The sequence below is a fragment of the Pempheris klunzingeri genome, chromosome 11 (assembly GCF_042242105.1).
Source record: "Pempheris klunzingeri isolate RE-2024b chromosome 11, fPemKlu1.hap1, whole genome shotgun sequence".
Lineage (NCBI taxonomy): Eukaryota > Metazoa > Chordata > Actinopteri > Acropomatiformes > Pempheridae > Pempheris > Pempheris klunzingeri.
The window spans coordinates 722,024-744,373 of NC_092022.1; the positions used below are offsets into that span (position 1 = coordinate 722,024).

At 41.8% G+C, this 22,350-nt stretch overlaps 3 protein-coding genes across 3 annotated transcripts in view; all 3 read right to left on the reverse strand.

The window, feature by feature from the left end:
- The window catches only part of clcn6 (chloride channel 6), a 70,899-nt gene that overhangs the window by 11,638 nt on the left and 36,911 nt on the right, over positions 1 to 22,350 (reverse strand). The gene's annotated exons all lie outside the window — the stretch shown is intronic.
- On the reverse strand, positions 11,582 to 12,332 carry nppb (natriuretic peptide B). The gene is made up of 2 exons (XM_070838852.1): positions 12,222 to 12,332; positions 11,582 to 11,875 (listed from the first exon to the last, which is right to left on the reverse strand). Exons 1-2 carry the CDS (start codon positions 12,330 to 12,332, stop codon positions 11,582 to 11,584), a joined length of 405 nt encoding a protein of 134 aa, XP_070694953.1.
- nppal (natriuretic peptide A-like) lies at positions 15,006 to 15,496 on the reverse strand. The gene is made up of 2 exons (XM_070840349.1): positions 15,413 to 15,496; positions 15,006 to 15,296 (listed from the first exon to the last, which is right to left on the reverse strand). Exons 1-2 carry the CDS (start codon positions 15,494 to 15,496, stop codon positions 15,006 to 15,008), a joined length of 375 nt encoding a protein of 124 aa, XP_070696450.1.

Below are 22,350 nucleotides of genomic sequence, written 5' to 3' on the forward strand. Positions count from 1 at the left end.
CAATTTGGCCATCAGAAGTAATAAATCATTATGGAAGATAATTATTATTTCTAATTTATCAATATAATTATTCAGACTCATAAAGTAGCTTCAGTATAAGTTTGTGTCTCATAATTAACTCAATCAAAGTTACCACACTGACAGCTAGCTGAAGGATTCTCAGAATACAGGTCGGCAGTATTCACTCTTGTACAACATTTAAGAGGCAGCTTGTGTTATTAAAACATTTATTAAAACATACCACAGTCAAGCATACGTACATGTGAATCTGCTAAGGAGGTAAGAGGGACCCCCTGAAATGTGGGTCAGAGGTACACAAATGCCAAGGCTATGTGCTGTAGCTGTACAGTGAAACTGTATGTGTGAGTGTGCAGGATAAAGGTGCAGGTTAGGAGAGGATGGGTAGCTGTATGCAGGACTTTATGGCTTCACAGTAAACTACAACATGTCACAATAATCAAACTGACTGACATAAAAGCAAAACCAGCACATTCACTAGGTTAAACCGTTGCTTAGCCATACAGTTATGCTATGCTATGTACGCCACAGCTTCAGCGTTTAGGTGTGAAAACCTACAGACAGAGTTCAGAGAGGGAGCCCTTTGTCCTAAGCATTCAATCAATCAATCAATCAATCTTTATTTATAGAGCGCCAATTCACAACAGCGTTATCTCAAGATGCTTTACATAAAGAGCTGGTCTAGACCAAACTCTTTAATTAGAGAGAATTCAGTGCCCAACAAATTCCCAGACCCGCAAACTAAAAATGCAAAAATGTACTACAGTCCTTTAAAGTAGCTGTAATTAAACCCCTCCTTAAAAGGTCTACTCACATCCTGTTACAGAGACTGGATAAAAGGAACTGCATTAAGCAGTATTCTTCACCTTATGAATGGGTAATATCATCAGAAAACAAACTCTCTCCACTGGCTTCCAGTCAAATCCAAAATAGAATTTAAAATCCTCACTTTCAAAGCTCTTAATGTGCAGGCACCATCATATCTTCAAGAGCTCATAGTGTTATACTACCCCTGGAGCACTGCTCTCCCAGAATGCAAGCTTCTAAAGTCTTTCAGCAGTATTGATGGAGGCAGAGCTTTCTGCTATCAGGCTCCTCACCTGTGGAATCTTCTTCCAGTTTAGGTTCGGGGGGGCAGACACACTCTCTACATTTAAGAGTGGGCTTTTTTTGTCAAGTAACATTATACTTGCAAAGGAGCACCTTCTTGGACAACAGGCTAGATATGAAAGAAGAATACACACATATGATTTTGTCCATTAAAGTGAACGGTGGTCTAAACCATGTTCTGTGCAACCAATCCATGGACAACTGTGCAATAATCCACATTACTGTATTACTGTGTATATAATGTTTCTGTGTATATTATGTTTATTTAATTTCTCTTTCTTTAATTGTTTGCTTTATGTCAGTCTCTTGAGCTGCCGTAACAGTGGACCTGCCCCACTGTGGGATCAATAAAGTTTATCTTATCTTATCTTATCTTATCTTATCTTATCTCATCATATCGTATCTTATCTTATCTCATCTGGTCGCCAGAGAGAGATTCCGCCAAAATGGTTAGAAACAGCGGTTGGTGGTCTTGTAAATCCATGCTTCAAAGGTGTAGAGGTTTATAAATCTTCAAACAGGCCACATCACCTCGTTGGTATAATGCTCAGTTCAAAGCCAATATAAACTTAAATGAGATATATACCATCAAGCAGCACTTGGTTACAGCCACAGTGAGACGCAATGACGAACACACAGATTAGATACAAGGTAACACTGGGCATAGTCTAAACCAGTGGTTCTCAACAGGGGGGCCACGGCCAACTCGGGGGAGACAGAGAGCTCCCAGGGTGGCCTTGAGATGGCTGTGAATGTTATTAAGAAATATACAAAAAAATATTCTAATGACAAAATCACGAGAGAAACTATTTTATAAACAAATAGCCAACCTGTCGTGCTTCATTTGTATAAACTAAGTGCCCAATAATAACTAATAGATGAATGGATCAGAGTGCAGTGTGGAGCAGCAGCATGGCCGTACACACCCCTGAGGTCCCTATTGTCCGGACCTTGGTATTTTTTCCCGATGTGTATAGATGAAAGTAGTGAACTGCTTAGAATGACTCTGGTGCAGCAAAGACTTTAACACCAAGATCACGAGCAATTTGATTCAACTTTAGCACTTGATGACATTTTTTAATTTAATAATTTTTGGGGGAAATTCTCAAACAAATGTGCTATTTGTGTTCAGCAAGTACTAAAATAAAAATTAGTTTGAAAGAAAGCACTTTTGTCATCATTGTAGTTTCTTCATCACTTTGTTATGTCGGGGGGCCCTGGGTTTTTTCATTGGACACAGGGGGGCCTTGGCAGGAGAAAGGCTGAGAACAGACGTACTAGCTTACACTTATGACGTCGCTAATGACACCTAGATAAGATACATAGCTAGCCTGAGACGTCGGCTAAATAATTCAGGAAAGTAACAAATTCACCCCAAAACAAAACACATAATTGCCTGTCCAACAGAAATATGGCAACTATTGCGTCACTTTTCAGGCCATTCGAATTCCTCAGATCTGATGTTCACACTGGATTGATCTCTTGCTTTATCCATCCTCTTTTTGTTCGTAGCCTTTTCAACGCTTCTTTTCCTTCTCTTGCTTCGTTGAGCATTGGAAGCTGTTGCATGTGGAAATGTACATTTCGGCTGTGTTTTCTCTGCTATTCTGATAGGACTCTGTTAGCTTTAGCTGTGAGGTTATACCTGCCAGTGGCAGTGGCAGTGGCAGGGTGCATGCAGGTAGACAGGTGAACAGGCAGATTGGCTGTGCCTTCATTGCATTCGGTCCAACTGCAACGATTCAATTCAATTTCAATTCAATTCAGTTTATTTGTATAGCCCAATATCACAACAGAGTTCAATTCAATTCAATTCAATTTATTTGTATAGCCCAATATCACAACAGAGTGTCTCATAGTGCTTTACAAAGTTCACTGAAATAAACAAGTGTAAGCAAACAAACAATCTAATAAAGAGTCCAGCAGTCGATGAGGCCAATGGATCAGTCCGGTGGATCAGTCCGAGGCATCACCTGCCCTTTATGACCCTCCTTCTTCGGGAAGGAAAAACTCAAAAAACCCAGTGGGAAAAGAGAAACCTCCGGGAGCACCACAGTGAAGGAGAGATCCAGCTCCCAAGGACGGACAGGCTGGAGCCTTGGACAGACGCACATCCATTGGCTGATGGAGAACCACATCAGCGGGACCAGGACCAGGATCCATAGGAACCACAGGAACCTGAGAGATGAGAAAGCACAGAAAGGCTCCGGGGAAGATAGCAAGTTAGAGGCAGACATTTAACTGACATGAGACATAACGATGGAGAGGAAGAGGAGGAGAGAGAATAGAGGAGCTCAGTGCACCATAGGAGTCCCCCGGCAGTCTGAGCCTATAGCAGCATAACTAGGGGCTGGTCCAAGGCCTGAGCCAGCAAGAGTTGTCTCACAGTGCTTTACAAAGTTCACTGAAATAAACAAGTGTAAGCGAACAAACAATCTAATAAAGAGTCCAGCAGTCGATGAGGCCAATGGATCAGTCCGGTGGATCAGTCCGAGGCATCACCTGCCCTTTATGACCCTCCTTCTTCGGGAAGGAAAAACTCAAAAAACCCAGTGGGAAAAGAGAAACCTCCGGGAGCACCACAGTGAAGGAGAGATCCAGCTCCCAAGGACGGACAGGCTGGAGCCTTGGACAGACGCACATCCATTGGCTGATGGAGAACCACATCAGCAGGACCAGGACCAGGATCCATAGGAACCAGGGAACCACATCAGCAGAACCAGGATCAGGATCCACAGGAACCAGAGAACCACATCAGCGGGACCAGGACCAGGACCAGGACCCACAGGAACCAGAGAACCACATCAGCAGGGCCAGGACCAGGATCCACAGGATCAACAGGAACCTGAGAGATGAGAAAAGCACAGAAAGGCTCCGGGGAAGATAGCAAGTTAGAGGCAGACATTTGACTGACATGAGACATAACGATGGAGAGGAAGAGGAGGAGAGAGAATAGAGGAGCTCAGTGCACCATAGGAGTCCCCCGGCAGTCTGAGCCTATAGCAGCATAACTAGGGGCTGGTCTAAGGCCTGATCCAGCCCTTAAATATATGCTTTGTCAAAAAGGAAGGTTTTTAGTCTACTCTTAAATGTAGAGAGGGTGTCTGCCCCCCGAACCCAAACTGGAAGGAGGTTCCACAGGAGAGGAGCCTGATAGCTGAAAGCTCTGCCTCCTGAACTACTTTTGGAGACTTTGGGAACCACCAGTAGGCCTGCATTCTGGGAGCGCAGTGCTCTAGTGGGGTAGTACGGTACTATGAGCTCTTTAATATATGATGGGGCCTGACCCTTAAGAGCCTTGTAGGTGAGGAGAAGGATTTTAAACTCTATTCTAGATTTTACTGGATTGAACGATTGGCCGTGTTAATTATAGAATTGTGGCAGCTGCAGATTACTATTTAATTTATTGATTGCTGTCGGGCTGTTAAGAGAATTTGAACCACTATAATAAAAGTTTGTAAAACTTTGTAAAGCACTATGAGACACTCTGTTGTGATATTGGGCTATACAAATAAATTGAATTGAAAATTGAATTGGATTGAATTGAAAAGTGGTTCTAAAATAAGTCACAGACTCTGCCTTTAATTGAATGTTTTTGTATGTTTGTATTTAATTTAGATAATAAGTATAATATTACTATACTACTATATTATTATATTTGTTAGATTTATTGGTATTTATTGTTATACATATAGCTTAAATCAGAAATAAATAGAAATTTGACAAAGTTAAAAATATATCCAATAAAGCTCCACAAGAGGGCACTCAGGGATTAAAAATCATCTTCAAGCGTTGCTGCCCTGTAAAACACTATGACTGGGAGGTAAAGGTGAAAGAAGGAAAGAATACCAATCACACACTTTAAGTTTGGTTAACTCCTCTACATCTTGTTCAGAACTTACTACTTGTATTTGTTTGATGATTGTTCAAACTCAGAGAGTGAACCTGACCGCTGCATGTTGGGTGTCTACTTTGTCTATCTCTAGAGTCCAGTTTTAAGTTTTCCACATTAGTCTGATCCACAGTGGAAAGAAAACGTGCCTTTGTCCTTATCGCCAGGATCACACTGTTAATGCTGGCGTTCTGGCATCAGCAGCCTGAACAGCCCACCCGTTAACGATCTGTTCTTTCCTGCTGGTTTTCAAACACCTGAGAAACCACTGTGTGAAAACAGGTCAGTTTAGGTTGGTTTACCTCAGCAGCTGTCTAGTTGTCTGCCACCATCAGGTCAAATGCTTCACTGGTGTATTACGGCAGTTTAATTGATCTCCATGATCTCTATAATTAAACTAGACGGAACTTTGTGACAGTTACTTTGTCATAACCCACAGTGACATCTCCTTCTTGCTGCCTGTCAAATGCATTTAGGCAACAGCAGTAAATGGCTGAATCACAGCCATATTTCCTGCACGAATCACCTCCTCTCACTCAGCTATCTCTGTTCATTTGACAGCAAGATGGAAGCAATAGATGAAATTAGTTTCCATCCATCCATTTTCCGTACATGGTTATCCCCCTCAGGGCTGTTCAGACAGACTGGAGCTCATCCCAGAATGCTTTGAGAGAGAGAGAGAGACAGGGTTTAAAGGATGACATTGGTTCATATTTGAAAAAAAGTGATAAATTGCTAATCGTAAAGAATGCACGTGCTTTGATGCTTCATTATATTCCTGATTTTACTCTTTCTAATCACTATACTAGCAGCATTGCTCCAAAGTTGGCCCACGGCTTTTGTCTCGACAGAAACATGTGAAGTCTGAGTTGTACTTTGTGTTCATCTGCTTGCAAACAATCTCTTTAGAGGGTGACACACTGTGTTGTGTCATCTGATGTCACTTGTGATGTAAATGACATCAGATGTTATTCTAAGTGTGAATCCACTATAAGGAAGCACATAACATCCTGCTACTGAACCAGGTCTGATAGATGGACTTCCTCGTTCACTCTTGGGTCACTTCATCATAGTGTGTGACTATACAATACTGTGAGAGACAAAGCAAACATGTTGGGGCTGCTTTGGGCTTTGGAATGATTTGACTGATGGGGTCTTATCTTCTTCTGTCCTGCTGTACCGTATGCAACAGCAAGAGCTTCATCACTGTCCTCTCAACATGCCATGCCAGATAAAGTGATGGCTGGAGCTGACATGAAATCAGGTGACAGCAGCAGGATGGACTAAAATTAACATCATGATGGCCAAACACAGACCTACTGAATATGGAAAGTTGGATTTATAGGGACTCATTTTTACACAACTATATACTGTAGCAACTGTGATGGTGTAGGCTTGAAAAACAACTCCATTCATCTTATGAAAAAAGAGTTTATTAAGCTTTTTTAGCAACTCACATGCAGTTATGTACTTAACTCATTTCCTTTAGGGTTTTAATGTTACACAGTGAATAATGGACTCTGTAGAATTCAATACACAGTTGAGAAACAGCCCAGTTGTCACTTCAAACAGAGAAATGCATACAAGAGATACACAAACTTGTACTGTTACTAATGCAAAGTCATACATATCCAATCTCTTTGGTTGTGTCAGTTCAGAGTTTCAGAGATGAAACCAAATCCAACACATGTCCCAGGAAACGGGCTACCCTGCTGGGAGAAAGACACAAAAACAAGGATTTATTCTAAATAACTGATCATAAAGTAACATTAGATATATTTATTTCATGGTAGTAGTCTCTAGTGGCTGCAGTATTCACTATGTCCACCAATAGGAGAGAGTGCAAGCAAGCTAGTCCAGGTAGTTAGAGTCAGGACGGTCAGGACAACACAGAAATAAGAAATGATCCTCTTTTGCTTTATAATTGAATGTATGGTCAATATCAATGTTGTCTCTGCAATAAGAAGCAATCATATCTCTGATGAAAAAGTACTCTAGCCAAGATGTGTCATTAATCCATATGGTCTTTCAAAAAATCTACAAATCTACCTTTCTAACTATGACCACATAACCACATAAGTAAGTTCTAAATCCTAGTTTGATTTTGCTGTATCATGCTCAGCTGCAGTCTCACCTCTTCCATTGTTGCATCCCAGTCCACTGGCGTTTCCTATTCGGTCCATCCTGGCTCCAAAGCAGCCAGAGGACCGTTTCCTGGCTGTCATCAGCAGGTCCTGCAGGCGGCTTCTCTGGCTCGCAGTCCTACTGTGACCCTCAGCCGGTGATTGAGATCTTTCCGATATCAAAGGTTCTTGGTCGCCCTCCTGGTCCGGGGTCCACTCTCGGCTGGCCTGGCTGCGGTCGAGCTCTTGGTTTGTCCCTTCATAATCTGCTTCTGAGTCTGCCTGGGCTGCTTCAGCCAACGTCTCCTCAAAGTGCTCCAGTAAAGACTGGTGTGGAAAAGGGAAGATGGGTTTCTACTCAAAACCAAATGATTACATTCTCTCAACACGTTTTAGACGTAGGAATCATGTGCTGAATGAGAAACAAAAGCCATCTCACAAATCTTGCTGAATAGGACTTTAACAGGTGGCTCAATACACATTTGTATAATGCAACATAGTGCCATTTTTTTAAAAATTAGAATCTCTTTTGTCTCTTTCTGGACGTGCAATATGTGAATAGGCATTTATTAGTGTGGTGTAGTATAGTTTAAACATGTCTATTGCTGGGTTTGTGAAAACAATAAAACAATATTGTGTTGTAATATAGTTTATACTTAATTACTTCTCAAGAACACTTGTATCAAAGATACACTAATAACACAGATGATGCAGTACAAGCTGTGCCAGTGGTATGAAATGGTCTCCTGAGCTGCCTTGCTGTGAACATTGTGGAGAGATGAAAGCACACGGGGCCGACATTATGTTCTTACATTTATTCTCCTGACAGCTACAATGGCAATAGTTTTATGTATTTATTTGCATGTAACTTATTTTTGATTTAAACGTGATCAACTAACTCCAATGGAACCTCATGGTCAACTCTTTTTATGATGTAACAGAACACAAAAATCGCAGTTTAGTACCTACCCCAGTTTATAGAAGCACAGTTCAGTGTGTTTACTGAATAAACTATGGCAGTTTCTTTCTTAAAGATAAAGACATTATGTCATTATCATTGCAGAGACATTAATATAACTGAAGGATATTTAAGTCCTGGTTTATCGGCATTCGCCATAACTACAGGGCTGTGCTTAATTACTGGCAATAGCTCTGTGGCGTGCAGATGAATGGGTGTGTGCATAGTGCTAAAGGGGGGAAATGAGTTACTAGTTTTAAGTTCTGCAAACAAAACAAAAAACGTAGATGATGGCCATGCCAAACATTTCTGGTACGAATATATGTACTGTTACACAGTACAGTAGACACTATTTCTTTACACTATTTCTTTGGTAGAAAGTAGAGAAAACAGTTAAGAGGGAGTTATGCAGACACCCTGTGTCTATAATTAATACAAGACTTCATACTGTATTGTAGTTCTCTGTAGAGTACAGTGGGACAGGAATCTGAAAACCTGAATAAAGAAAACCAAAGCTGTCTCAACCAAAGACTAAAGACACTAAACTTGAGTTTAGTGTCTTTAGTCTTTGGTTGAGACAGCTTTGTAAGAAAAGGCTCTTCTCATCTTTTCCCTCAGAATACACAACAGCGTTAACTAACTCCTTGTCTTCAGCTGTGAGTGTACCTGACCTGCTAAAGTGCAGTCGGCAGACAAGCCGGTGTGAAGGCTAGAGTGGTGATGTGGTTGCTTACCTTAAGCTGAGCCAAGTCACTGGTAGAAGAAGGTCTTCCCAAGATGTGGCCGCTAACAAGTGTGTGCTGGCACAGCAGGACCAGCAGGCCCCAGAGGACCGCAGTACTCATGTTACCCCTCTGCTGCTACTACCAGTACTCCAGCCTGCACCGCGGGATTTTATATACATGTCAGCACACACACACACACACACACACACACACACACACACACACACACACACACACACACACACGTGGCAGACAGTGTCAGTGGCTCATCATGTTTGTAGATCGCCACAAGTGCATTCTGACACCTCTGCACGATAAGGCAGCCGGTCAGATGTCTCTTTAAGTGGCGCTTGGTGGTAGCTGATGTGTGTGTGTGTGTGTGTGTGTGTGTGTGTGTGTGTGTGTGTGTGTGTGTGTGGTATACATGTCTGTGTATCAGCATGCTAACCAACAAGCAGTGGCATGACCCCAGGAGCCATCCTGGAGCTCTGAGCTCAGATGTGGTGTGTATTGAAAGGAATGCAGCATTCACCAAGCAAATACTTAACACTGTCTACGCTCCCGAGCCTGAAACATACCATAGTAGGTTCGTGCTGCTCCTGTGTGACAGGGATGGTTTCAATTAGGAGAAGAGGGGAAACAATGTCAAATGTCAGCAGTATACAACTTTTTTAGCACATCATATTTCTTAGGATAGCTGATGACTTGTGAGGCAGCATTAAGAAGGTTAACACCCTTTGATTGTAGCTTCTTACTTAACATTAGAGTTAAAAATTATCTTCTCTTCTCACTCATTTGTAACAAAACTAATAAATGTATTCCCTAAATGTTGACCTATTCATTCTACAGCTCTCATGATATCAAGCGAGTAAGAGGACCTTGAGTAGAGATTTTCTGAGCTCAAGTTTGAACATCTGTAGCTCCATAACTGACATTACACCTGCTAATGAAGACGGTGTGATTAAGTCAAAAGCTCCAGAACAAGCCGGTAAATAGACCATGAGTGGATATTGTTTTGTCATTTTCACCGGTACACACGTACGCTGTCTTATTCAGTTTACAAAGCAGCCGTCATTGCAGTTTATACATATGTTATTATAAATGAAACATTTTACAAAAGACGATTAACTTTTAAAAGTCTCACACGTGGATTTATGTGCTCCATTTATCGGGAGGCCCACTTCATGGCAATTTTACTTAGCTTACTTACTTAGCACATAAATGTCAAACTTTGGCCATCACACAACAATATTAGTTTCATATAAATGTACTTGTAAGGCTTTCAGATGCATGTCTTGGCCATCATCAGCCGATGCAGTTTGCTCACTTGTCACTGTCAGCTAATGAAACCAGAGCTATCTATGATATATATATATTATATAATACATAATATATTTGAAGTAGTTCCCCTTGTGCGCACAGGAATTACAACAGCATTGTTTTTATTGATTGCCTTCAGTTCCTTGTCCCTGCCTGTAGTTTATTTAGAATAACAAACAGACACAGGCAGAAACTCAACCAGCTGAGTTTAACATTAAGTGTTGATCATAATCTGCAGCACACCAACCGTCTCGCATCTCATTGTCTGTCAGTCTCACGTTAGATATCCAGCAACCAGTCATAGAACAATGACAACAATATGACACTGCAGCAGAAGTAAGGTTTCTCATGAAGCCTCTGCTCCAGGCTGCAAGGGTGAAGACAGTTGTGTGAAGTGTATCTACACAAGGTTCAAGTCAGACAAAGTCTGAATAACCACAATTTCGCACAAATCGCCAGATTTTCAGTTTCCATCAGCTGTGTTGATAAGAATGAACAGTTTTGTGCGCTCTCCATGGTGCTGAAAACTGAAGATTTTCAATCAATCAGTCTTTATTTATGTAGCATCAATTCATAACAGTGTTATCTCAAGACTCTTTCCATAAAGAGCAGGTCTAGACCAAACTCTTTTATTAGAGAGAGACCCAACGATTCAGGAATTCAACATTAAGGATTCAAGAATCCCCACATGAGCAGCATCAGATATTATATTGAGCAACAGTGGCAGGAAGAACTCCCCTTTAACAGGAAGAAACCTGGAACAGACCCAGGCTCAGGGGGGGGGGCATTCTGTCAGGATCCGTGTTTTTACACATGTTCAAGGATTTAAACAGAAATGACATCACTCAGTTCAATGATGTGCAGTTGTAAACATTTATTAAAACACTGAACAATATATAAAGAGCCTTACATACATTTCATATAAATATACTCATAAGCCACTAAGATTCTTCCATAAATATTAGTAAATAAATAGCATTCAAATAGAAAATATCTTTTGATGGAGACGTTGCAGTTCCAGAATTAAGATGGTAAGACTTCACCTTTGCTTCGGATCTGCAGGAGAAGAAGAAATAACCACAACAGCTCTGTTATTAAGATGGTAGATGGTCTGTATCTGTACACTACTCAAAGCACTTTTACATCACGTCCTCATTCACCCATTCACACATCATTCATCCAGGAGGAATCTAACTGAAGCTATGCTAGTTTGGGGTTCAGTGTCTTGCCCAAGGACACTTCGACATGCTGACATGGCTTAAGACTATTCATATTTTACATACTTGTGTGAGGTACAGTCATGCTACACAATAATCATAGTATACTATAGCTGCATCTTTCATCACAGTGGCTGAGTCAAAACTTACTCTAATGTTTTCCCTTGTCTTCCCTGACACCTTGAGCTTCTTTGGTTTTCTAGCCTGTGGCGGGGGAGTTACTGTAACTTACTGTATCTGCCGACAGTGTTGCACCCAAGAGAGCTCATGGAACCAATTCTGTCCATCCGCCGACCGAAGCAGCCGGAGGACCTCCTCGACGAGTCATTGCGGACGGTCTTCAGGTTCTTGGCTGAGAGGAACTCCCTGATTGCTGCCTCATCCAATTCACTTTGGAGCTGCTGTCCATCTGCCTCTATGTTCAGGCTGTCCAGACCATCCCTCCCTGCAGGGAGTCTCTGGTCCACCTCAGTCTGTTTTAAAACTGAGTCCTCTAGTCTGTGAAGGATCATCTGCAACATCCACATAAGTAAGACTAAATCTTATATATTAAAAACAAACATTTATAATGATTGCATTGAGGACATACATTTAAAGGACAGGCCCTCAAACACTTCTGGTATAACCTTTTAGCACTGTGATGCATTAGAAGGAGATTTTAAATGCGTAAGTGGCATCCCAGATCTTTTCTTATGGTGTAGACACCAATTCAAAACTGTCAGGCAAAAGGTTTAATGTTACTACAAAACAGCAGCCTTGATTATTTATTACATACTTGTAACACTTTTTTCAGCACATCAATTCAACTCCAGTCACCAAATAGCGGATCACAGAGTCCTATCAAATCACTGGTCTTACCTTTAAGACGTCCATGTCAGTGTCAGTCAAGCCAGTGCTGATGGGGTATGTGCTGGACATCTGCAGGTTTAAGAGGAGGAGGCCACAGAGTGGAATGGAAGACAGATGCATGTTTCTCAGCGAGTTCCTGGTAGTCGAATCAGTATGGATGGATGGATGATGGATGGATGGATGCACTTCGGCTTCTTTGTCTGGTTTGAATGGTATAACCCACAGTAACACTCTGTGGTCTTTTATACTGAAGCTTGACACACATAGGTATGCTAGGAATTGGATTGGCATTCCTGACACCTGATCCTGATAACAGGAGCTGTCGGAAACTGCTCCTTTTAAAGCGTTGTCTCTTACATATGGAGCATCTGTATGACATAGCTGCATCCACATGCTACGTTTTTTTCAGAAACATACTCCAAGCCGGGACATTGTTGTCAGTGAGAGACGGGAAGTAGTAAACTATGTGTGACAGCGTTCCTAAATGGGTGTACAGGAGAGCTCACTGGGGGTGTACGTGATAGTGGTAGGGTAGCTGGTTGGAGCGGTCAGCCTTCAGAGGGAGGAACCAAACACCCCTCTACATATCTTACATATCATTTGTAATCATATATGTATATACATATTACACACTTAGACACTTTACACTTTGTACTAGTATACTTATTTTGATTATATTTCATTCCTTTCTGTAATTGTGTATATGCTTCAACTTTTGCATTGTTGCTTCAACGTTTGTATTGTACTCTGGCAAAATCATTTCCTCCGGGATCAATAAAGTTGAGCTTATCTTATCTCATATAACTTTTACATTAGCAATGATGGATCAAATGACCCACATGAATTATCACAAAACTCTTCAGTTCTACAGAACTTTTTAGCCTCTTTCAGACCGTTGTTTTGGTTTGTCTCAAGTCATTGCATCAGTTTCCACAATGAGAAGCAGGCGGACGTCTTCAGTGAAAAACCTCAGATGAGCTCCCTGTACTTCACCATTCACAACAGCAACTTTCTAAGGTGATTGTACTGTATGATACAGCCTCTTATGCTGTCACCAAGTCACCAAAACCTCAATTAACCCTTGTATGATGTTCGGGTCTGTGGGACCCGTTTTCATTTTTTTATCAAGAGCAAAATGATACGATTAATTATTTTTTCAAACTCAGACTCATTGGCCTTGGCTCATATTGATGAGTCTGAGTTTGAAAAAATTATTAATCGTATCATTTTTCTTTTGATAAAGAACATGAAAATGGATGAAATCGGGTCCACAAACCCGAACACCATACAAGGGTTAATACAGGTTTAAAATAGGCTGTATTCTGTCCTATTGCAGAGCTGTTCAGTCACTCCAGCAGTGTGACTCTAGGAATGTCACAGTCAGTTCATGCATTGTCTGTCTTTAGCTCACAGGTAAATATCTGTACTGTTGTGAATTTTCACTCTAACTTATGGTCCCAAAAAGAAGATCCTTATTTTGGTCATCTCCTGTTTTTACACCTTGTGCCATGTGTATTCAATGTGTTTCTTTTTTTAAATGTATTGTTAATAGTTTTTTTCATGAACAGAAAAAGAAAAAATGTGAGTTTCTTCTCAGCTTCTCAGGTGTCCAAACAGTACCATATCTCTACAGTGTCACAGTTGTTGCTTGTAGGGTCACTTGGTCCTGCAAAACATTTCTTCGTGTTCCACAGATGAAGGTAACTATCTGCTTAAGACTGTGACAATCCAATTCGTTATTATTCTCCTTGTTCATTTTGTGTCTCAATTTTGGTATTAATTCTTCAACTGAAGCCAAAATGTGGCTGTGAACAAGACAAACTGTTCATATGTGATAAAAACATTCAAAACAGTCTATATTAAACACATAACTACTGACAGTTGAAATAATGAAATAAAAGTACATTTGAATTAGAGTTGTTCCTCATCTACCACCATAGTTTATTTATATGGAGTGACAATATTCCATCTGAAAATGAGTAAGCTGCTTTCAGCCGCGCCCCAAAATAGAAACAAATTCAGACTCAGCAGTTACGCAAAATAATTATTTTACTACAATACAGTTTATTACAAGGCAACTCTACTTCATCCGATAAGAAAATAATAAATAATAAATACATTAATTTACTATTTAACAGCTCACACGTGTAAAAGGGAAGTCACAGTACTGAAAGAGAACCACGGAGAGGAGAGACTGAAGTGTGCGCCCTTTAATGTGTCAGTACGAGCATCGTGACTGAGAGCTCCGGTGCTGCCGACGCTCACACTGATGTGTAGAAGTCATCAGCGCCTGTTGACAGAACAGAGACACTTTACCACACAAGATTAAAAGGCAGTTTGTTCTGTTTTCATATTTGAAGCGTCCATAACTGCTGCCCTGCTGTCCTGCTGCCCTTGAGCAAAGAGCTAGTGAGCCTCCAGCTGCTCTGGTGCAGATGCAGATGTGTGTGCTGCATCATGTTTGTATGCAGTCAAACACTCCGGTGTGTCTGTGCTGCCTTTACTCTACTGTAACTAATCCAAGGTTGTGTATTAGTGCACAATCCCTCTGGGTCTGTATAATCTAATATAAAGCCTATATTCTTTTAAATCCCAGCAAACCCCCCCACCCTTCATTTTTTTCTCTGCATCATATTCTAACAGCATTATTTTACTGTACAAACACAGTTCACAGTGATGTGATGTCTCACCTGTCATCACCAGAGATCTCATCACATCATTAAGTCTCCTCTGTGTTGTGAGCATCACAGATTCAAACAGAGGTTCACCCCCCACCCCCCCACCCCCTCACCTTCAGCATCCCAGCCCGCTGAAGGAACCGATCCTCTCCAGTCGGACCCCGAAGCAGCTCCTCAGCCCCCCCTTCTTGTATCGGCTCCACGAGCGCTTCGAGGTCCTCATGAGGTCTTTGAAGAGACGCCCGATGACATCATCTTTGGCCCCCACAGCCCAGTTGCTGGGGTCGGAGGAGTCCCACGTGAACGCCGACTTCGCCGCGTCTCCACGGGGCCCCCCCGCATCCATCTCCTCCTCCAGGGAGTACGGTGCCGTGTTCAGCTCCTGGTCCAGAAGCTGCTTCAGACTCTGGAGAGATCAGTCACAGACACTTTCAGACTAACCACTATTTCATCTTTGTACTGACTCCACGTCACGATCAGCACCCCCCCCCCCATGATGAGCAGGGCTGCAGGTGAACTTACCTGCAGGTCGGACACCGGTTTGGCTCCTGCGACATTCAGCAGTAAAAGCAGAGAAAAGCACCAAAGAGAGAAGTTTGGCTTCATCTTCCTCCTCCGCTGCTTCAGCCTGGACTCTGTCTCTGTCTGGGCTCCTCTGGCTCCAGCGGTGACCAGGTGCTGGCTTTATACACGACCTGATTCCGTCACGACGCCTGGGAAAATTAACGAGCTGTGACTAATGGCCCCACACGTGGGAGCGCAGGCTAACTTGGCTGGGGGAGGACGGGGACTGAAAGTGTCCCTCAGCAGCAGTCACAGGATCTGAGTGAAGACTCCGGTCTCTGAGGTCTTTTATTGGTTTGGAATAACTATTAGAATTTGTCTGTAAGTGATTGTCAACCATCTCCTCCATCTCTCCCAAAAGCTTAATAATAAGTGCAACATATTACTGATTAATAATAATCAACATGGTAACAGTGAAAAACATGAGAATATAAACGTATAAGAGAATATATTATTAATAATAACATGACATCCTTTTATATATTTATATTTTTACTTTTGTGTTTGAAGTTTATTCTTATTCTTTTTGGAGCTGTGTGTAACAAAAGCAATTTGGGGATTATTAAAGGAATTCTGATTCTGATTCTGATTCTAATATTAGTAAAAAGTGGCAGCAGTAATTCATGGCAGCCAGAGAACCGTAGCCAGGAGAACCATGACCGCGGCGGAACAGACATTAAAGCGACATGAAGCATGAGGAGGAGAGGAGGAGAGAGGAGCCCAGTGCATCATGGGTAGCTGTAGGTGAGGAGAAGGATTTTAAACTCTATTCTAGATTTTACTGGAAGCCAATGAAGAGAAGCCAGTACAGGAGAAATATGGTCTCTTCTCTTAGTTCTCGTCAGAACAGGAGCAGCAGCGTTCTGGACCAGCTGGAGAGTCTTTAAGGACTTATTGGGGCAGCCTGATAAGAAGGAGTTACAATAGTCCAACCTAGAAGTGACAAATCTGGATCATTCATAGACAGGATGATTTAGCAATGTCACATAGATACCACTGCTAGATTGTCTGTAAGTCTGGAAGTGCCCTAAGTCTGCATTCTTTCTGGTGGCCAACAGGGGACGACTCCACTGGCTCCAAACAGGAGTCTGATTGGATGGAAGTTGATGAGAAAAGGAGCTGACTCCTCACTTGATTTATCAGCTCAGTGAGTGGTCTCAGTCTCTAGTTTACAGTCTTCTTCAGCACAGCAGGATGTTCATTATGGTCCCATTTAAGGGAAAATAGACCAGGAAGGGGGGGGGTAGGGCAGGGCTACCTGCTGACTAACCTGACTAACTTTCCCCCTGATCCCAGCTACCACCCATCATAACATCTTTGCTGCTGCATGTAAAAAAAAGGCTGTTTGAGCGAATCTTTGCTGTCATTTTTCTCTGTCCATACTTCACAAATATGTTGATATGTGCACCTGCAAAGTCCAGAGGTGGGAGGTAGACATGGTGAAAATTGAGATTAATTTGAAGTCTCTTTGATCTGTGTGTGTGTGTGTGTGTGTGTGTGTGTGTGTGTGTGTGTGTGTGTGTACTTGTACTTGTTTGTATTTTTGTTCCCTACAACACTCATCATGCTGTCCAATTCCCACCCCCAACCCCTGACCTGCCATCATCCAGACAGGTACCAGCGGTGAATGATGAGCGATTAGCCCTGGACCCTGTGAGGCTGAGCACACTGTGTGGAGGTGGGTGGCGGCTAATCGACATTTCACCAGATTCTCCACTGGAGGGCTATCAGACAAAATTGACTCAAGGCTCAGGGCAGCGATTAAGGCTCCTCATTTTTTATGGATGTTATCTGAGCGTTCCTGATTCGCTCTGATGGGCCTGTCACACAGGCACAGATGTGATACAGTCAGGCAGATGTGATACAGTCAGACAGATGTGATACTGTCAGGCAGATGTGATATTGTCAGGCAGATGTCAATCAATCAATCTTTATTTATAGAGCGCCAATTCACAACAGCGTTATCTCCAGACACTTTCCATAAAGAGTAGATCTAGACCAAACTCTTTAATTAGAGAGAGACCAACGATTCATGATTCAGATGTGATACAGTCAGACAGATGTGATAGTGTCAGGCAGATGTGATACAGTCAGGCAGATGTGATACTGTCAGACAGATGTGATACTGTCAGACAGATGTGATACAGTCAGGCAGATGTGATACAGTCAGGCAGAAGTGATACTGTCAGACAGATGTGATACTGTCAGGCAGATGTGATACAGTCAGACAGATGTGATACAGTCAGGCAGATGTGATACTGTCAGACAGATGTGATACTGTCAGGCAGATGTGATACAGTCAGGCAGATGTGATACTGTCAGACAGATGTGATACTGTCAGGCAGATGTGATACAGTCAGACAGATGTGATACTGTCAGACATATGTGATACTGTCAGGCAGATGTCAATCAATCAATCTTTATTTATAGAGCGCCAATTCACAACAGCGTTATCTCCAGACACTTTCCATAAAGAGTAGATCTAGACCAAACTCTTTAATTAGAGAGAGACCCAACGATTCATGATTCAGATGTGATACAGTCAGACAGATGTGATACTGTCAGACAGATGTGATACAGTCAGGCAGATGTGATACTGTCAGACAGATGTGATACTGTCAGGCAGATGTGATACAGTCAGGCAGATGTGATACAGTCAGGCAGATGTGATACTGTCAGGCAGATGTGATACAGTCAGACAGATGTGATACTGTCAGGCAGATGTGATACTGTCAGGCAGATGTGATACAGTCAGGCAGATGTGATACAGTCAGGCAGATGTGATACTGTCAGGCAGATGTGATACAGTCAGGCAGATGTGATACTGTCAGACAGATGTGATACTGTCAGGCAGATGTGATACAGTCAGGCAGATGTGATACTGTTGTGTTTACATCTTTACATAGACCTGGCTCCTCCTTGTGTTCTGAGCCAAACGAGAGCTTGAGCAGGGTAGGGGCAGTGGACTCTGTTTACATCAGTGATGCTTGGTGCTCAAATGCAGTCAAAATTGATGGACAATGATTCAGAGGTGTTGAACTTATAATGTGAAGATGAGGACCAGATTATCATCACAACCCTGTTGTGCTTGTTTTCATTCCCTGAGATGCAAATTCCAATGTATTATTTCCACAGTGAATGTGATTATATGTATACCACATATCTAAAAAAGAATTGTTTTTGTATATATATACATGTATATATATATATATATGTGCGTATGTAATGTGATTATATGTAATATATATATTTTCATTTTCTATTTTATTTTCTATTTTATTTTTTCTTGTTTTGTTTTGAGGGGTGCAAAGATTCACCGATACAAACCGGAAATCAATTCTAACTTTAAAGATACGACTACGTCGGTTGGCGTACTTCTGAATCGACCAAAACGTACCATGAACCATGAAGTATTCCAGCATCGTGTTCACACTCAAGTATGCTCAAGCAACCCATCCTCTCTGCATGGTCCTGAGTGGCTCCTGTTGGCAGGATCATAAAAATGAACATCTGGATCATTGGTGAATGGGTTGCGGTGGTTGAAAAAACAACAATGGGGAAGATACATTTGTACACTAGTGCTTCCTAAAGCTATTAGTTTATCAATCATCAATCAATCAATCAATCTTTATTTATATAGCGCCAATTCACAACAGCGTTATCTCAAGACTCTTTCCATAAAGAGCAGCTCTAGACCAAACTCTTTAATTAGAGAGAGACCCAACGATTCAGGAATTCAAAATTAAGGATTCAAGAATTCCCACATGAGCAGCATCAGATGTTATATTGAGCAACAGTGGAGGGAGAACTCCCCTTTAACAGGAAGAACTCCCCTTTAACGAGAAGAAACCTGGAACAGATCCAGGCTCAATGTTGGGTGGAGGTTGGACAGAGAGAGAGAGAGAGAGAGAGAGAGAGACAACACAAACAGCAACGTACTAGCAGTGATTATAGCACTAACAATAGGAGTGTGACTAAAAGATTAGCAGTATGATATTATTGAAAAACATGATGAGTGGCCAACGATCCGCAGCAGTGATTCATGAACCAGAGAACCACAGCAGCAGGACCAGGACCAGGATCCACAGGAACCTGAGAGATGAGAAAGCACAGAAAGGCTCCGGGGAAGATAGCAAGTTAGAGGCAGACATTTGGCTGACATGAGACATAATGATGGAGAGGAAGAGGAAGAGAGAGGAGCTCAGTGCATCATAGGAGTCCCCCGGCAGTCTGAACCTATAGCAGCATAACTAGGGGCTGGTCTAAGGCCTGATCCAGCCCTAAACTATATGCCTTGTCAAAAAGGAAGGTTTTTAGTCTACTCTTAAATGTAGAGAGGGTGTCTGCCCCCCCAACCCAAACTGGAAGGAGATTCCACAGGAGAGGAGCCTGATAGCTGAAGGCTCTGCCTCCTGCACTACTTTTGGAGACTTTGGGAACCACCAGTAGGCCTGCATTCTGGGAGCGCAGTGCTCTAGTGGGGTAGTACGGTACTATGAGCTCTTTAAGATATGATGGAGCCTGACCATTAAGAACCTTGTAGGTGAGGAGAAGGATTTTAAACTCTATTCTAGATTTTACTGGAAGCCAATGAAGAGAAGCCAGTACAGGAGAAATATGGTCTCTTCTCTAAGTTCTCATCAGAACATGAGCAGCAGCGTTCTGGACCAGCTGGAGAGTCTTTAACGACTTATTGGGCCAGCCTGATAAATTTATATAATAAAGTGTCAAAGTTTACAGTTTGACACTTTATTCTATCCTATTTTCAGTGATTTCATCTTTCACTTAAGTTCCTGTCGTGTGACCCCACCTCCACCTGAATCCACCTGACTCGACTGCAGCATTTGTGACAAAATGAGAAATCTTTGAAAAGCTGTTTAATGTAATTACCATCATTTTACCATAACACAGCATGGTCTACCACCTGAGCACACAGAAATCTGTTTTTATCTTTTTATATAGATTCTTTGCCTCTAATATGTGGCACTAGTAAACGTTGAGTTCTACGTTTTGTTTTCAGTGTTGGATAAGTTTTGCAAAGTTTATGAATTTCACTGTTCTGAATGGGCTAGTCTTAATAGTTTTTCACATTTCATCCAGCAAGTCTGTTTTGTCTGTCTTCTTGAAAAATGAACACAATGACATGTTCTGAAATGATGTTTCCTTTTTTCCCCATACAAATAGATTCAGATTGCACTGAATCAAATTGAAATGCTCCAAATCGAATTGTATTGGTCTGTATTAAAAGGTATTGTCCCTAAATCGTACCATAGTATATAGAGTCATATCAGGCACATACTTAAGGTGTCTACAGGTTCAGAAGGATTGAGCCATGCACTATGCTGGTTAGACTGGTTGACATTTCAACCTCTAAACTGTCACTCAGATGAAGAATGTGCAATCCACCCTCACACTGGTTCCCCTCTATTAGAGGCCTTAATTAGAACATGGACATCATCTAAACGATGGAGCTCGCTGTACTGAAGCAAAGAGCTCTGAAATAAGAGGCATACACATTGACATCAGTACTATAATCAAGCTGAAATCAATACCCATTAAGATATCTTCTTGCTCGTTATACATTTTGCCATTGAAAATTCAACTGAGGGAAAAAAGCACCAGTTCTGAAAATTAATTTAAAAACCGGCATAGAAAGTGATTAGTCACTTGATTTAATATATCGTAGAACCACCTTTTGCTTTAATTACAGCCATCAGGCTGCTGGGATATGTTTCTACCAGCTTTGCACATCTAGATGGAGCAAATTTCATCAATTGTGCTTCATTGTTCGAGTTCAGTCAAACTTTGACTTGTGGTGGTGATGGACTGTTCTCATCAAGTCCACGCACAGATTTTCCATCAAATTTAGGCAAGGGCCCTGACTTGGCCATTCAAGGACATTCTATCCTTAAACTGCTTTTTTTTGACGACCTGTTTATCATTGCTGTCGAACTGGAAGGTGGACCACCAAACCATCTTCAGCTACATGACAAAAGGCTACAGGTTGTCACCCAAAAATTTCCCTTCAATCCTGACAAACTGCCTAGTCCAAAATGAAGAAAAATGCCCCCACAAGATAAAACAGTACTTGGTACGCAATTAAACCAATTTCACAGACGCTTGTGTGACATGAAACAGATACATTGGTACATTGGTCAAGTCAATGTCAAAAAGCCAAATTAACTCTAACTGACAATGGTGTGTCAGAAAACGCTGGGCATGAGAATCTAGCGAGACTGACTCCGGGCTTTTCCAAGGTGCCTTCACAAGTTGTTGTCACATGAGCTCCTGTGATTTTGGTTTAATGACATTCCACAAGAGCTACAGACAGCTATTAAATTCTTTGTGATTATACTATTTGTCTTTTTTTATCAGTAAAAGTTGTATCAACATAAATCTTTTCTTGCTTTTTGTGGTGTTTTCTTTTGAAGGGATATAGCATTCACAAGTGCATTTAGGCCAGACACTGGCCCATAATGAGTAAGTATTACGTCTAGGACCGACAATCAGGTAGGGCCCAAATGCACGACCACACACTCGTGTGTGAGCTGGTGTTGTACAGGTGGAACAATACCTGTCTGACATGAGATTGGTGGGAGCCTACATCGTGGCCACAGTGTATCGCCCACCTAAGCCAAACAAGGAGTTTTTAAATTAATTTTCTGCATTTCTCACACATCTCTCCACACTCTCTCCAAATACAATACTTCTGGGGGATTTCAATATCCACATTGACAATATCAGCAACCCACTCACCACAGATTTTGGACTACAACAATACATCAACTTCCCAACCCATTGAAAAGGACATATTTTGGACTTAGTCTGCTGTTCCGGTTCTCCCCCCGTTCATTGCAAGGCTGATGCTCTCCCCTTTTCTGACCACATGCTACTAT

Coding starts and splice junctions, on each gene's coding strand:
- nppb (XM_070838852.1), bottom strand. CDS start 12,332: ATGCATCTGTCTTCCATTCCACTCTGTGGCCTCCTCCTCTTAAACCTG. Junction 11,876..12,221: donor CTGACATGGACGTCTTAAAG/GTAAGACCAGTG, acceptor TGGATGTTGCAG/ATGATCCTTCACAGACTAGA.
- nppal (XM_070840349.1), bottom strand. CDS start 15,496: ATGAAGCCAAACTTCTCTCTTTGGTGCTTTTCTCTGCTTTTACTGCTG. Junction 15,297..15,412: donor AACCGGTGTCCGACCTGCAG/GTAAGTTCACCT, acceptor TGATCTCTCCAG/AGTCTGAAGCAGCTTCTGGA.